The sequence below is a fragment of the Megascapheus bottae genome, chromosome 12, assembly GCF_031878675.1.
Source record: "Megascapheus bottae isolate mThoBot1 chromosome 12, mThoBot2.hap1, whole genome shotgun sequence".
Classification (NCBI taxonomy): Eukaryota; Metazoa; Chordata; class Mammalia; order Rodentia; family Geomyidae; genus Megascapheus; species Megascapheus bottae.
The window spans coordinates 12,403,299-12,417,500 of record NC_143520.1 but is presented as its reverse complement, the minus strand read 5'-3'; the positions used below and the strand labels follow the sequence as shown (position 1 = coordinate 12,417,500).

The window sequence follows — 14,202 nt, the reverse complement described above, 5'->3', positions numbered from 1 at the left end:
AACCTTTGGATTACACCTTCTATTTCAGTAAAAAAAAGTCCTTGGGATTTTGATAGGGATTGCATTGAAATTATATATCAATTTTGGCAGTATGACCATTTTTACTATGTTGGTTCTCCTATCCATGACCATGGGATGTCTTTCCATTTCCTTGTATTCTCTTTGATTTCTTTCTTTAGGTGTTTATAGTTTTCATTAAATAACTCCTTTACATCCCTGGTCAAGTTAATTCCTAAATATTTTATTCTTTTGGGGGCTATTGCAAATGGGATCATTTTCTTGATTTCTCCTTTTGTTTGTGTATTATTGGTGTACAGAAAGGCTACTGACTTTTGCACATTGATTTTGTATCCTGCCACTTTGCTGAAGTGGTTTATTAGTTCTAGGAGTTTGGGAGTGGAGTTTGTTGGGTCACTCAAGTAGAGGATCATGTCGTCTGTGAAAAGGGATAGTTTAATTTCTTCTTTCCGTATGTGGATCCCTTTGATATCCTTCTCTTGCCTTATTGCTCTGGCTAAGGGTTCTGGTGGTATGTTGAAGAGAAGTAGAGAGAGTGGGCATCTCTGTCTAGTTCCTGATTTTAAGGTAAATGGTTCTAGTCTTTTTCCATTTAGTATGATACTGGCTGTAGTTTTGTCATAGATGGCTTTCGTTATTTTAAGGAATGTACCTCCTATTCCTATTTTCTCTCATGCTTTCAACATAAATGGATGCTGTATTTTGTCAAATGCCTTCTTGGCATCCAAAGAAATTATATGATTCTTAGCCTTGGCTCTATTGATATGCTGTATTATATTGATTTGCGAGTGTTAAACCAGCCTTGCATCTGTGGGATGAAGCCTACTTGATCATAGTGTATAATTTTTAAAATTTGTTTCTGGATTCTGTAGGCTAGTATTTTATTGAGGAGCTTTCTGTCTGTGTTCATCAGAGAGATTGCTCTGTAGTTCTCTTTTTTCATTGAGTCTTTCCCTGGTTTGGGGATGAGTGTGATATTGGCTTCATAAAATGAGTTTGGGATGGCTCCCTCTGCTTCTATTTCTCAGAAGAGTTTCAAGAGTGTAGGTATTAATTCATCTTTAAAAGTCTTGTAGAATTCTGCAATGAAACCATCTGGACCTGGGCTCTTTTTGGTTGGCATGTCTTTGATTGCTTCTGCTATCTCATTGAATGAAATCGGTTTATTCAGTTGACTTAACTCTTCTTAGTTCAATGTGGGCAGCCTATGTTTATTTAAAAAATTATCCATCTCTACTAAATTTTCCTGTTTCTTTGAGTATACGCCCTGGAAGTACTTATTCATACTGGTCTTAATTTTTTGAATGTCAGTTGTGATTGTTTCCATGGGATTTCTAATCTTGTTTATTTGAGTCTCCTCTCTCCGGTTTTTGATTAATCTTGGCAAAGGTCTGCTGATTTTGTTGACTCTTTCAGAGAACCTACTTTTTGATTTATTAATTTTATGTATATCTCATTTTTCTGATTTTGTTTTTGTTTTTTTCTGTCCTTCTAGTTGTTTTAGAGTTAACTTTGTATTGCTCCTATAGGTGTTTTAATTGCTTCTTTCAGTTGTTTACATTAATTTCTTCTGTCTTTTTAATATGGGTTCCTAGTGCAATAAATTTGCCCCTAGGATTCCTTTTGCTTTGTCCCATAAGTTCCTTTGTGATGTATCTTGTCATTGCATTTTAAAAAGTTTTCAATTTCTCCTTGTTCTGTAACCCAGGAGTTATTCAAATTTCATGTGTTTGAGTGGTTTTTACCCTTTATTATGTTGTTTAGAACTAGTCTGATTCCATGCGCTCAGATAGAATATAGGGTATTTTATCTGTCCTCTTGTATCTGCTAAGCTTCTTTGTGTAAACTAATATATAATCTTTTTTGCAGTATGTTCTGTGGGCTGGTGAGAAAAATGTCTAGTGTTTTTCTGTTAGGTGGAAGACTGTGTATGTCTTCTAAGCCCAGCTGGACTATGGTGTTGTTTAACTGGGAGATTTCTTTGCTTGGCTGATCTGTCTTTCAGTGAGAGTGTTGTATTGAAATCTCTCACTATGACTGTGTTTGAATCTATATTGTCCGAAACTCTAAGGTTTGCTTGACATACTTAAGGTGTTCCTGTGTCAGGGGAGTAAATGTTTATCACTGTAATGTTCTGGTGTTTACTGTATGTTGAAGCTAGGTCCAGTAAGATGAAGAAAAGAGCTCATGTTTTCTCTCAGAGTGATGAAATAATTGAATTTTAGTGTCAAAGAAATAGAATTTTAGTCAGGTATATGCCCTTGTGGTAGAGTGCTTACCTAGTATGCATGAAAACCTGGGTTCAATTCCTTGATACCACAAACAGAAAAAGCCAGAAATGGTGCTGTTGCTCAAGTGGTAGAGCTTTGTCCTTGAGAAAGCCCAAGGACAATGTTCAGGCCCTGAGTTCAAGCCCCAGGACTCCCTCCCTCCCTCCCACTCAGTCTCTGTCTCTCTTTCTTTTTCTGTCCCCTCCGTCCCTCCCTCCCTCCTTGCTTTTTTTCACCTAGGCTGGCCTGGATCAACAATCCCCTCATCTCTGTGGCCCAGGTAGCTAGGATAACCGGCTTGAGCCATTGTACTTAAATGTCTCATAATGTACTTGAGCTACTCATATCTTCTCATTTTCTTGTACTCATTTCTTTGCCAGTAAGCAGAATCACTGATATTCATGAGGTTCTGCAAATGATACCATTATTTCTGCAAGTCATTACTGTCTCAACACTTTATTTCTTCTTGTTAATGCCACATCATCATCAGGTTATTTTTTGCAATTGTCCCATGTTATTGATAATGTTATATTGTAATATGTAATGTTTCCTTGAATAGGAAGTGGGTTTTTGTTGTAATAGTCCTATGTTATTGATATGTTACATTATAATATGTATAATATGTAATGTTTCCCTGAATAAGGCTGTAGGAACTGCTTTTTTCCTCCCTAAAATATAACTTAGAAATAGAAATGGGAACAAAGAAGAAATAGTTTGTCCTCTTTTAATTCCTATTATATACTATTATTTATTTCCTGTGATTTGAGATCTTATTACAAATTTTCTTAGATGCCTCAAAGAAAACTAAAATAGCCTTTCTTAAAACATTATTTAAATTTTTTCTTTTTTGATACAAATTTTTCTGTTTTTAATATTAGTTTTATATGTGAATGATCGGTAGGGATATGTTTAATCATACATCAGAGTTTTTCTTTTTCCTTTTTTTTTTGTTTTTGCCAGTCATGGGGCTTGAACTGAGGGCTTGAGCACTGTCCTTGGACTTTTTCTCAAGGGTAGTGCTGTACCACTTGAGTCACAGCACCACTTCCTTTTCTATCTATGTGGTACAGAGGAATTGAACCTGGGTCTTCGTGCATGCTAGGCAGGCACTGTACCACTAGGCTAAACACCTGGCCTTAAAGTTGTTTTTTTTTTTTTTGTATCAACTCTTTAACACTTTTTCATGTGTCAGTCCTGGGGTTTGAACTTAGGGCCTGGATACTGTCCTTGGGCTTTCTCAAGGCTAGCTTTATACTGCTTGAGTGACAGCACTACTTCCGGCCTTTTCTGTCTATGTGGTACCAAGGAATTGAACCTAGGGCTCCTTGCCTGCTAAGCCAGCACTCTACAACTAGGCCACACACCCAGCTGCTGCTGCTGCTGCTGCTGCTGCTGCTGCTGCTGCTGCTGCTGCTGCTGCTGCTACTGCTTCTTCTTCTTCTTCTTCTTCTTCTTCTTCTTCTTCTTCTTCTTCTTCTTCTTCTTCTTCTTTTTAATCAAAGAAAGATTTTGTCTCTTTAGGAATTAAGAGTAATTTCTCCCCCCTCCCCCAGATTCTCCTGATAATGATATTCCTATGGAGATCACCACTGCAGAGCCACAAGTTTCTGAAGTAGTATATGACTGTGTCATTTGTGGACAGAGTGGCCCTTCTTCTGAAGATCGACCTACAGGATTGGTTGTACTATTACAAGCATCTTCAGGTAATCTCAAATCATCTTTCCGTGGGAATTTTTGAGAGGAAAAGCATATATAAGAAATTAATAAATAGCCATATTAACTGAAAGTTGTACCTTTTTGCTAGTTATAAATAGTTATAAAAGTAGCAAAAATTCTTTATTTAGTTTATTTTACTCCCTGGACATGAGTATTGAAAGAATGCCTTAACCATGGAGATCCTGTTATATATTAGAGAGATCTTTTGTTAATATTTGATAGCATATTACCCGTTTTAGGTGACGATTAAAGGAGTTCAGCTTTCTTGGTAATTTGTTTTAAAGTCCAGAAGCCTCTTTTTTGTTATTTTTATTTTATTTTTGATAGTACTAGGGCTTGAATTCACAGGCTTGCACTTGCTAGGCAGGAGGTCTACCCTTCCAATCTTGCTTCTAATCCCCCTACCCCATTCCAATCTTGCTTCTAATCCACCCTACCCTGAGCCACTTCTCATTTTCTAGTGATTAATTGGAGATAAGAGTCTCAAGGACTTTAGTGCCTGGGCTAGCTTTGAACTGGGATCCTCATATCTCAGCCTCCTGAATAGCTATGATTACACCGCCTCTTCTGGCTGATACTTTCAATGATTTTGATGGATTTAGTCTTTTTTAAAGTTTGGGTTGTCTTATGATTTCAACTCACTCTACCACTTGAGCAATGCTTTCAGACCTATTTGCTTTCCTTGTTTCGCTTTATCTAATGTTTTGCTTGGGTCAGCCTGGACCACAGTCTTTCTAGTCACACTTCCTGTGTAACTAGGTTAACGGGCACATTTCTTTGCACTTTGCCTTTTATCATTAGAAATAAAGGGAGGGGTGACTAACTGGCTGGACCTTGAACTAATTAAACTAACATTCCCTAATCTCTGCCACCCAGGTAGCTAGGATTACAGATATGAATCACTAAGCACATCTGTTTGTTCTTGTTGTTTCTTTTAAAACTGGACAATGACATTAGGGCTGGGAACATGTCTTAGTGGTAGAGTGCTTGCCTTGCATTCATGCAAAGAATCCGGTTCGATTCCTTGGTACCACATATACAAAAAGCCAAAAGTGATCTGTGGCTCAAGAGCTAGATAGGTTAGCTAGGAGAAAGCACAAGGACAATACTCAGGCCCAACAGGAGGTTATATGGGGAAATTAAATCTTGGAAGAACTGAATATATTTTTTTATGTAATATGACAAGGGCAGGCATTCAGATAAAAACAAAGGGAAGAAAGTAGATAGAGGGTGGAATAGAGCTGTAAAGGAACAAGCCTTTTCATGTTATTGAAAACAACTGTTAATTCAAACTTGACTCTATAGAATAATGGTGTTGTAATTCCTAGGGTTGATACTAAAGCAAATCAAAGTAAAACAAAAATAAGAGCAACAATCCCAAGAAAGGCCAAGGTAAAAAGCTAAAAAAGGGGGCCAGAAGTTTGGCCTAGTGGTAGATTGCTTGCCTAGCATGCACGAAGATCTGGGTTCAATTCTTTGGTACCATATATGCAGAAAAAGCCAGAAGTGGTGCTATGGCTCAAGTAATAGAGCTCTAGCCTTGAGAAAACTGAAGGACAGGGCTCAGGCCCTGAGTTTATGCACCAGGACTGGCCAAAAAAAAAAAAAGTCCATTAAAAAATGAGAATTGAGCCAGGTGCTAGTGGCTCATGCCTGTAATTCTAGCTATTCAGGAGGCTGAGATCTGAGGATCAAGGTTCAAAGCCAGCTTGGGCAGAGTCTGTGAGAATCTTACCTCTAGTTAATCAAAGTGAGCTGTAGCTCAAGTAGTAGAGTGCTAGCCTTGAGTTCAAAAAAATCAGGAACAATGCCCAGGCCTGGAGTTCATGCCCCAAGGACTTTCACCCCCCCCCCAAAAAAAAGGGAAAAAAATTGAGAAAGAAATAATATGGTACATTGGAAAATTTAGTTGATTTCAAAAGAAGGTAGTAATAGATGAATTAAGGAACACATAGAAAGGAATAGCAAAATGACAGAATTGCCGAGTGTGGTGGCTCATGTCTGTAGTCCTAGCAACTCAGGAGGCTGAGATCTATGCATCACAGTTCAAAGCCAGCCCAGGCACTAAAGAATGTGAGACTCTTATCTCCAATTAATCAATAGAAAATAGGAAGTAGAATTGAGGCTCAAGGGATAGGGCAGTAGTGTTGAGCTTAATGGCTCAGAGACAGTGCGTAGGCCCAGAGTTCAAGCCCCATAACCCCCCTGCCCCCCAAAAAAAGAATTAAATCCTTCCTTAATTCAAGTAGTCCTTTGAAATTTAATGCATTAAGTTATTTAGAGAAATAAATAGAAGATAATAGAATAGAGAAACACGTGGTCATACTGTATGCTATGTATAAGAAATTAACTTTAGATCTAAAAACAGGACCATTTAACAAGGATTGAATGTGATAGGCTATGTAACAATAGCCCAGAGAAAGGTAGAGTAGCTATACTGATGTCAGTTAAACTTTTAATTGTTATAAGAGACAAGAAGACATTACATATTGATAGATAAATGAGTCAGACTATCAAGAAGATATACTATATATAATCCTATGTGAACTCAACAATAATGCCTTCAAATGTGTGAAGCTAAAATTGATAGTATTATAGGGAGTAGAATAATAGTGTGGAACTATTACTGTGGAGTAATAATTGGAGGCTTTAAATGGATAGAATAGAAAAAAGATCAACATGAAATGGAAAAATTGAACAACACAGATTTATGTAGAAGCTCAAGAAACAGAAGCATAGGTATTTTTGTCACTTACCAATGCAACTTTCTCTCAGACAGACGGTATGTTAGGCCATGAAACAGTCTCAATAAATGAAAGAACTTTGAGATCATTCAAATATTACTTGACCATGATAGAATAGGAAGAATACAATAGGAAAATCAGAAAATTCACAAATATGTGGAAATGAGATAACATTCTTTTGTTAAGTACCAGTAGATCCAAGAATACAAATAAATTAAAACTACATAGCTATGAAGGAAATACAGCATACTAAAAATAAAACAAGGAAAATTAATAGCTACTAATACCACATTAAAGAAGATCTGTTATCAATAAACGACTTTACATTTTAAGGATCTAGTTATTCTAAGGAAGCTAGTCATTGCGGTGTAAGTGTATAACCACAGCTACGCAGCAAGCAGAATCACAATAAGCAGAATCAAGAGGATTACCAGTTTAAAGCTAGCTTGAGTAAAGTTAGAGAGATCTTATGTCAAAATCAAAATTTAAACAAAAAGGCTGGGGAGGTGGCTCAAGTAGTAATATCCTGAGTCTTCAAATAAAAAGGACGGGGCAGATAAGGAGTATAAATCTCAAAGAGGGAATGAAATAATAAAGATTAAAGCAGGACATTATTGTAGACCTCACAAAAATGAAAGCATAAACTATGAGCTTTTTTTAAATATCTTTTTCTTTCTATTAAAGAATTTATTAACATTGATTTTTACATCATATTTCAAATGACACGTTTAACAAACAAGTATTCAAGAAGAGAATCTCTAAATACAACCACTGGCACTTAGATTTTAGAATACAATTAAAATTAGGCTGAGGGTTTGTATGTCATAGATACATATTAATCTACGTAATAAAATATTATGTCTATTGTTAACTAAATAGTTGCACCAATTTTTCTGAAACTTTCAAAAAATTATACTCACCAAAGCCTTCTATGAGGCAGGCACTGTCTGATACCAAAGCCAGAGAATAAACTAGCAACATAAGAACTTGCTATGTTGGCACATACCGATAGTCCCAGCAAGTCAGGAGGTAGAGATGGGAGTTTCATATTTGGAGACTAGGCTAGCCTGGTGCGTAAAAGCACAAGAACCTCTAAAGAATAACAGTTATCTATGTGAAATGATATCCCTAAATATTCTTAGAATGAGGACACTTAATTATAGAATCATAAATCAATAAACTTAATAACATCTAATGACTATATTCAGATTCTCCCAATTGTACAAATAATTATTTTTTGTGCATTTTATTTTGCAGATATAATTGCATATATTTATGAAGTAAGTTGTAATGTTTTGATAGATATGCACACTGTAGAATCAGTAAACTTAGCTGGTAACCTGTATATCACTTTTTCAATTAGTTATTTTTCTATGGTGGGAACCAGCAATAAATATATATATTTGTGGGTCATGGGGCTTGAACTCGGCCTTGGTGCTGTCCCTGAGCTCTTCAGCTCAAGGCTCCTGTCCTAACCTTGAGCCAAGCCCCACTTCCCATTTTCTAGAGGTTAATTGGAGATAAGAGTCTCAGGTCCTTTTGTGCCCAGGCTGGCTTTGAACCTTGATCTTCAGAACCTGAGTTGCTAGGATTACAGGCGTGAGCTACCATGCCCAGCATCAGCAATATTTTTTTATGGCAGGTATTTATAAAGGTCATATATTGCTTTTAGTTGTCTTTTTTTTTTTTTTTGGTCTTTCTTTTTGGTCTTTCCCTTTTTTTTGGGGGGGGGGGTTGCTGGGAGTCATGGGCCTTGAGCTCTAGCCTGGGCACCGTCCCTGAGCTACAACGCTCAGTGTTTAAACATTTCCTTGCTCTTTATCACACCTTAAGCTATTCTCCAACTCTGGAATCATTTTTTAATCTATCTGCTTCTTTTTTTGTAAAAACAGTATATTTAGAAATGATATGTGAGTGGGTGCCTGGTTGCTCAAGCCTACTTTAATCCTAGCTACTCTGGAGGCTGAGATCTGAGGATTGCTGCGGTTCAAAGCCAGCTCAGCCACTAAAGTCCAGGAGACTCTTATTCATATTAACCACTAGAAAACCAGAAGTGGCGCTGTGGCTCAAGTGTTAAGAGTGCTAGCCTTGAGCTGAAGAGCTCAGGGACAGTGCGCAGGGCCAGAGTTCAAGCCCCACCACAAAAAAAACCAAAAGAAAACAAAGCAAAAAACAAACAAAACCCCAAAACTGTGTTGATACTGGGAGAGAGGCATAGGTTCTGGGCTTTTTCAATGGTCAGATTTAGAAAATCATGTATCCATCATGAGTTTAAATTGATATTTAAGTATTTTTATTTATTTATTTTTTGCCAGTCCTGGGCTTGAGCTCAGGGCCTGAGCACTGTCCTTGGACTTTCTCAAGGCTAGAGCTCTACTACTTGAGCCTCAGCACCACTTCCAGCTTTTTTTCTATATATGTGGTACCGAGGAATCGAACCTGGGTCTTCATGCATGCTAGGCAAGTACTTTAACCACTAGGCCAAACTCCCGGCCCCAGTATTTTTATTTTTAAAAGTATTGGAGCTTCACTTACTCTGTAGGTTGGTTATTTAATGATCTTTTTTTTTTAAAGAATTTATTAACATTGATTTTTACATCATATTTTAAATGACAAGTTCAACATACAAGTGTTCAAGGAGGGAATCTCTATTTACAATCACTGGGACTTAGTATTTAGAACTTAATCACAATTAGGCTAAGGGTTTGTATGTTATTTAATGATCTTTTATCTCTGCTGTAATATAGTTTTGGGGCAGTGCCGTGACAATGCTGAGCCAAAAAAGCTGCCAATTTCTGAAGAGGAGCAGATTTACCCTTGGGATACATGCGCAGCAGTTCATGATGTGAGGCTATCATTATTACAGCGTTATTTTAAAGATGTAAGTACTGCTTTTTTATTGACTAATATTTTGACTACTAAGTTGCTGGCAGTTTTTCTTTATAGAGTTTTGTTTCATATTATTTTCTCTTCCCCAAATGAACTACTAACCTCAAATCTGGTAGCTTAATAGGGAATCTTTTTTTTTTCTAAATTAATATTTTATTTGAGAAAAAAAACATATAGCAGTATATTTCTATGAAAGTATTGAGAGGGATATTTTATAGGTCTTCTATAACTTAATCTTCTTTTAGGATTATAATTCTGTACTCCATTTGGTGTTTAGCAATTATAGAACTCCAATTGTTGGACTAAATTTTTTTCTGTTCCAAATATTTAACATTAAGAACGTTCTCTTGTTTTCTACCATTTATATTATGTTCTAACCTTGATATCTCCATCATGGCATTTTGTTATTCAAACAACAAAATTTACTGTTACTGGAACAGATTTCTGTACACATTGAGAATGTAAATGATGCTACCATGAAAATACCAACATATTACATGAAATGATGTGAATAATGTATGAAGTACTGCAATATAAACATTTCATATAAATACGAATATCAAGTATTGAAATAAAGGTATCAATTATATTGTTAACTTGTGCCAGAAAATAATTACTATCATTGCTATCAAATAGTGATAGAAGTGAGGGCTTTGCTCTCACCTTTCTTTGTAAAGGATTGGCTTTATGTAATAATCACTAGGGAAAGAATCTTAATATAGATAGTAGTAAAATGGACATCTGTTAAAAATTTGAAATAATATATGTGATAAATGTTTTCAGTGCTATTTATTGTGAAGTATACGCAGTTCACTGGATAATAAGATTAACATAAAAGCTTTTAGATGGATTATGAATACTTTATAAAGTTTTTTCCCTCCTTTTACTTCCATGTAAAGATAGACAATAGAATGTTTATACTTTTAAAAAGAAGGCATAAATTTTTCTTCTCTGAATACTTGTGAACTTTGTAGATATTTTGGGGGGCGGTGCGGTCTTGGGGTTTGAACTCTGGCCTGGGCACTGTCCCTGAGCTCTTCAGCTCAAAGGTACTGCCCTACCGTTGAGCCACAGCCCCACTTCAGTTTTCTAGAGATTAATTGGAGATAAGAGTCTCTTGCTTTGTATTGCTCAGCTTTGTATTACCCTGGCTGGCTTTGAACTGTGATCCTCAGATCTCACCCTCCTGAGTAGCAAGGATTACAGGCATGAACTACCTCACCCAGCTAACTTTGTAGATTTTTTTTCCCCATCTTTTTGTATCCAGAAGCTCTAGCACTCAGAAGTATCTCAAAGCTTTGAAGGTAAACTTGATTAATAACACTAGTATTAACTTCTTTTTAAAATTACAGTGCATTTCAATGAGTAGAGTGCTTGCCCTGAACTCAAGTGCCAAACTCAAATCCATGACTGGAAATGTAGCATGTAGAAGAACTGAGTTTGAATTCCATTATCGAAAAGTAAAGAATTACTCTATTAGATTTCATATTTTCTGAGGGCATTTTCAAATAGAGTTTTCTTGTGTTGTAGATTTTTTTTTTTTTTTTTTTTTTGCCAGTCCTGGGCTTGAGCTCAGGGCCTGAGCACTGTCCTTGGACTTTCTCAAGGCTAGAGCTCTACCACTTGAGCCTCAGCACCACTTCCGGCTTTTTTCTATATGTGGTACCAAGGAATCGAACCCTGGTCTTCATGCATGCTAGGCAAGTACTTTAACCACTAGGCCAAACTCCCGGCCCCGTGTTGTAGATTTTTTTTTTTTAAATGTAGTAACAGCTTAAAATAAGACATTTTGATATGGGTTGTCTTTGTTGATTTCTAAATAGGGCTTTAAACACCCCCCTCCCCCCCAGTTTTGGCTTGTAAATTTGCTAGTGTGAAATGAAGAAGGTAGTAGGATAGCTAGAAAACTGACCACTTAATAAGAATAAAAAGTAATTGATTGAGTGATAATAAAAGCTGGACTATAGTATAGTTCCTTAATATGCTGAACTGAGAGTTTTTGAAGGCTTCCAGGATCATCTTGTTCTACTTAGAGGGTAATTATATAGAGTCATAGAATAGACAAAAATAGGGTTTGATTCTGATTCTGTAGTTTGAAGTTTGTGAGTTTTTTTTTTAATTGTACTATTTGTGGTTCTTTATTATTTTCTTTGCATTTCCCCCCTTTTGTTGCTCTTTTTGATTTCTTTCTTTTTTTAGATTTTTTTAAATTTAATTTATTTATTTTTTATTGTAATTAGTAAAAGGGTTACATGATATTTGCCAGATAGAAGGTGCATTAATTCACATACATTGATACCCTTTCACATGTCTTGGTACCCATTTCCCTCCTCCCCCCCCCCCCACCGCCCTTTTTTTTTTTTTTTTGGCCAGTCCTGGGCTTGAGCTCAGGGCCTGAGCACTGTCCTTGGACTTTCTCAAGGCTAGAGCTCTACCACTTGAGCCTGAGCACCACTTCCAGCTTTTTTCTATGTATGTGGTACCAAGGAATCGAACCCGGGTCTTCGTGCATGCTAGGCAAGCACTTTAACCACTAGGCCAAACTCCCGGCCCGAGTTTGTGAGTTCTGAAATCTGAACTGGACTAAACTCTGTTTAGCAGTTTTTATTCCTACTTTACTACTTTTGTTTATTTGTAAACGTATGTCATATTACATGGATTATATTCCTTTGAAGATTTAGGTTATTTAGTTGGTTTTATAGCCCACCTAGGCTAGTTCATGCTCTCTATATTATAGATGCTGCCTAGGTTTCTTACTGAATTACTATAACCATGAAGTACCAGAGGTGTTTGTTTAAATTGCCAAGACAGGCTGTATAGAATGGGATAGGTTAATTGTTAATTGTTAATAGGTACTGATACTGACTATAGAATTAAACTGTATAGATGCTGCTTTCTTCAGATGAATACGTACATTTTATAGAATCGACATAGAAATTTGGTAATGTAAGGCAGTTTTATTATACATGGGAGATGTGATATAGTAGAGGCTAGGAACTTGAATTTTGGAGTCAGTTTGATTTGGACTTGAAATCTTACTTATAGCTTAGTGATCTTGGTGAAGTTTTCATTGCTGTGTTATGAAAAGGAATAGTATTTATGAAGTTTAAATAAATAATGAAATTATACACAGAGTATCAGTGAATGGGCATATAGTGGGAGTCTCTCTACAATACTAATCCCATGTTAGTGTTTCCCTGTACTTTTGGCCCTAGTAAACACAAATGTGATAATTATAAACACAGTGTAACAATTATAAAGCCAAAAGACACCTCACAATTGCATAGGTAAATAACTACTATTTTCATTTTTATTTATTTATTTATTTATTTATTTAATTTTGGCCAGTTGTGGGCTTGAGCTCAGGGTCTGAGCACTGTCCTTGGACTTTCTCAAGGTTAGAGCTCTACCACTTGAGCCTCAGCACCATTTCTGGCTTTTTTCTATGTATGTGGTACCGAGGAATTGAACCCGAGTCTTCATGCATGCTAGGCAAGCACTTTAACCACTAGGCCAAACTCCCGGCCCGGGATCTTATATTTTATGATGTGGAGAAAGTCTAATACATGATACTTATCCCCTTTTATTTTGAGAATAGATATTTGGAAGTAAAACTTCATTATGTTCATAATTTAAGAAGATTGCTTAGGGTTACTTTTCCCTAAGCAAACTACAAACTCCATATTACTATGGCAATGTGGAACAGTGTAGAGATTTATGTGGATTTAATTATGCTTATATGTCTTTTTTAAATGAATCATCTTAGCCAGGCTTGGTGACTCATGATTGTAATCCTACACTTGCAAGGCAGAGGCAGGAGGATCTTGAATTCCAGGTTGCCTGGCTACATAATTAATTGAAGGACAGTTTGGACTTGCATAGTAAGATTGTGTTGGGGGGAAAAAAAGAAAAGAAAAATAATTAATTGACTTTTTTTTTTTTTAAGAGTTCTTGTCTTTTGGCAGTATCAATTGGCTGGGAAGGAGGTGTTTATGTACAAACCTGTGGCCATACATTACATATAGATTGTCATAAATCATACATGGAATCCTTACGGGTAAGTTGATTGGGAAAACTTTTAAAGGTATCCATATCTTTTTATGCTTTAAAATACCTTTCCAAAGTATACATCCAATTCTACCTCTTTCATTTGAGAACTTTTCATATTTATACTGTAGCAACTGACTTTCAAAGCTAGAATTTATACTTTGCTACTCTAATACCAAAATGTTAAACTTTCATACCCTACTGTATTGTCTTGTAAGTGATTCTTTAACCTGTCTTATTTGTACTCATTAGCATTTGTTAACCTTTTGCATTTTTCCTAGCTCATTAGGTTCTACCCTTCCCCCCCTCCACCCTGTCATAGAACTTGAACTCTCGGCCTGGGTGTTGTTCCTGAACTATTCAGCTCAAGGCTACCACGCTACCCCTTGCTCCACAGTGCCACATCCAGTTTTCTGGTGATTAATTGGAGATAAGAGTCTCAGGGACTTGTTAGTACCTGGGCTGCCTTTGAACAATGATCCTCAGATTTCAGCTTCCGAGTAGCTAGGATTACAGGC

The 14,202-nt window shown here is 36.5% G+C and overlaps 1 protein-coding gene across 2 annotated transcripts in view; it reads left to right on the top strand.

Moving 5' to 3' along the window:
* The window catches only part of Ubr3 (ubiquitin protein ligase E3 component n-recognin 3), a 141,455-nt gene that overhangs the window by 77,903 nt on the left and 49,350 nt on the right, over positions 1-14,202 (top strand). For both annotated transcript variants that reach the window (XM_090342664.1, XM_090342665.1), the window contains exons 25-27: positions 3,842-3,991; positions 9,496-9,629; positions 13,584-13,694. In XM_090342664.1, the coding sequence (XP_090198790.1) occupies positions 3,842-3,991; positions 9,496-9,629; positions 13,584-13,694 (395 nt within the window). The remainder of the gene's footprint in view (positions 1-3,841; positions 3,992-9,495; positions 9,630-13,583; positions 13,695-14,202) is intronic.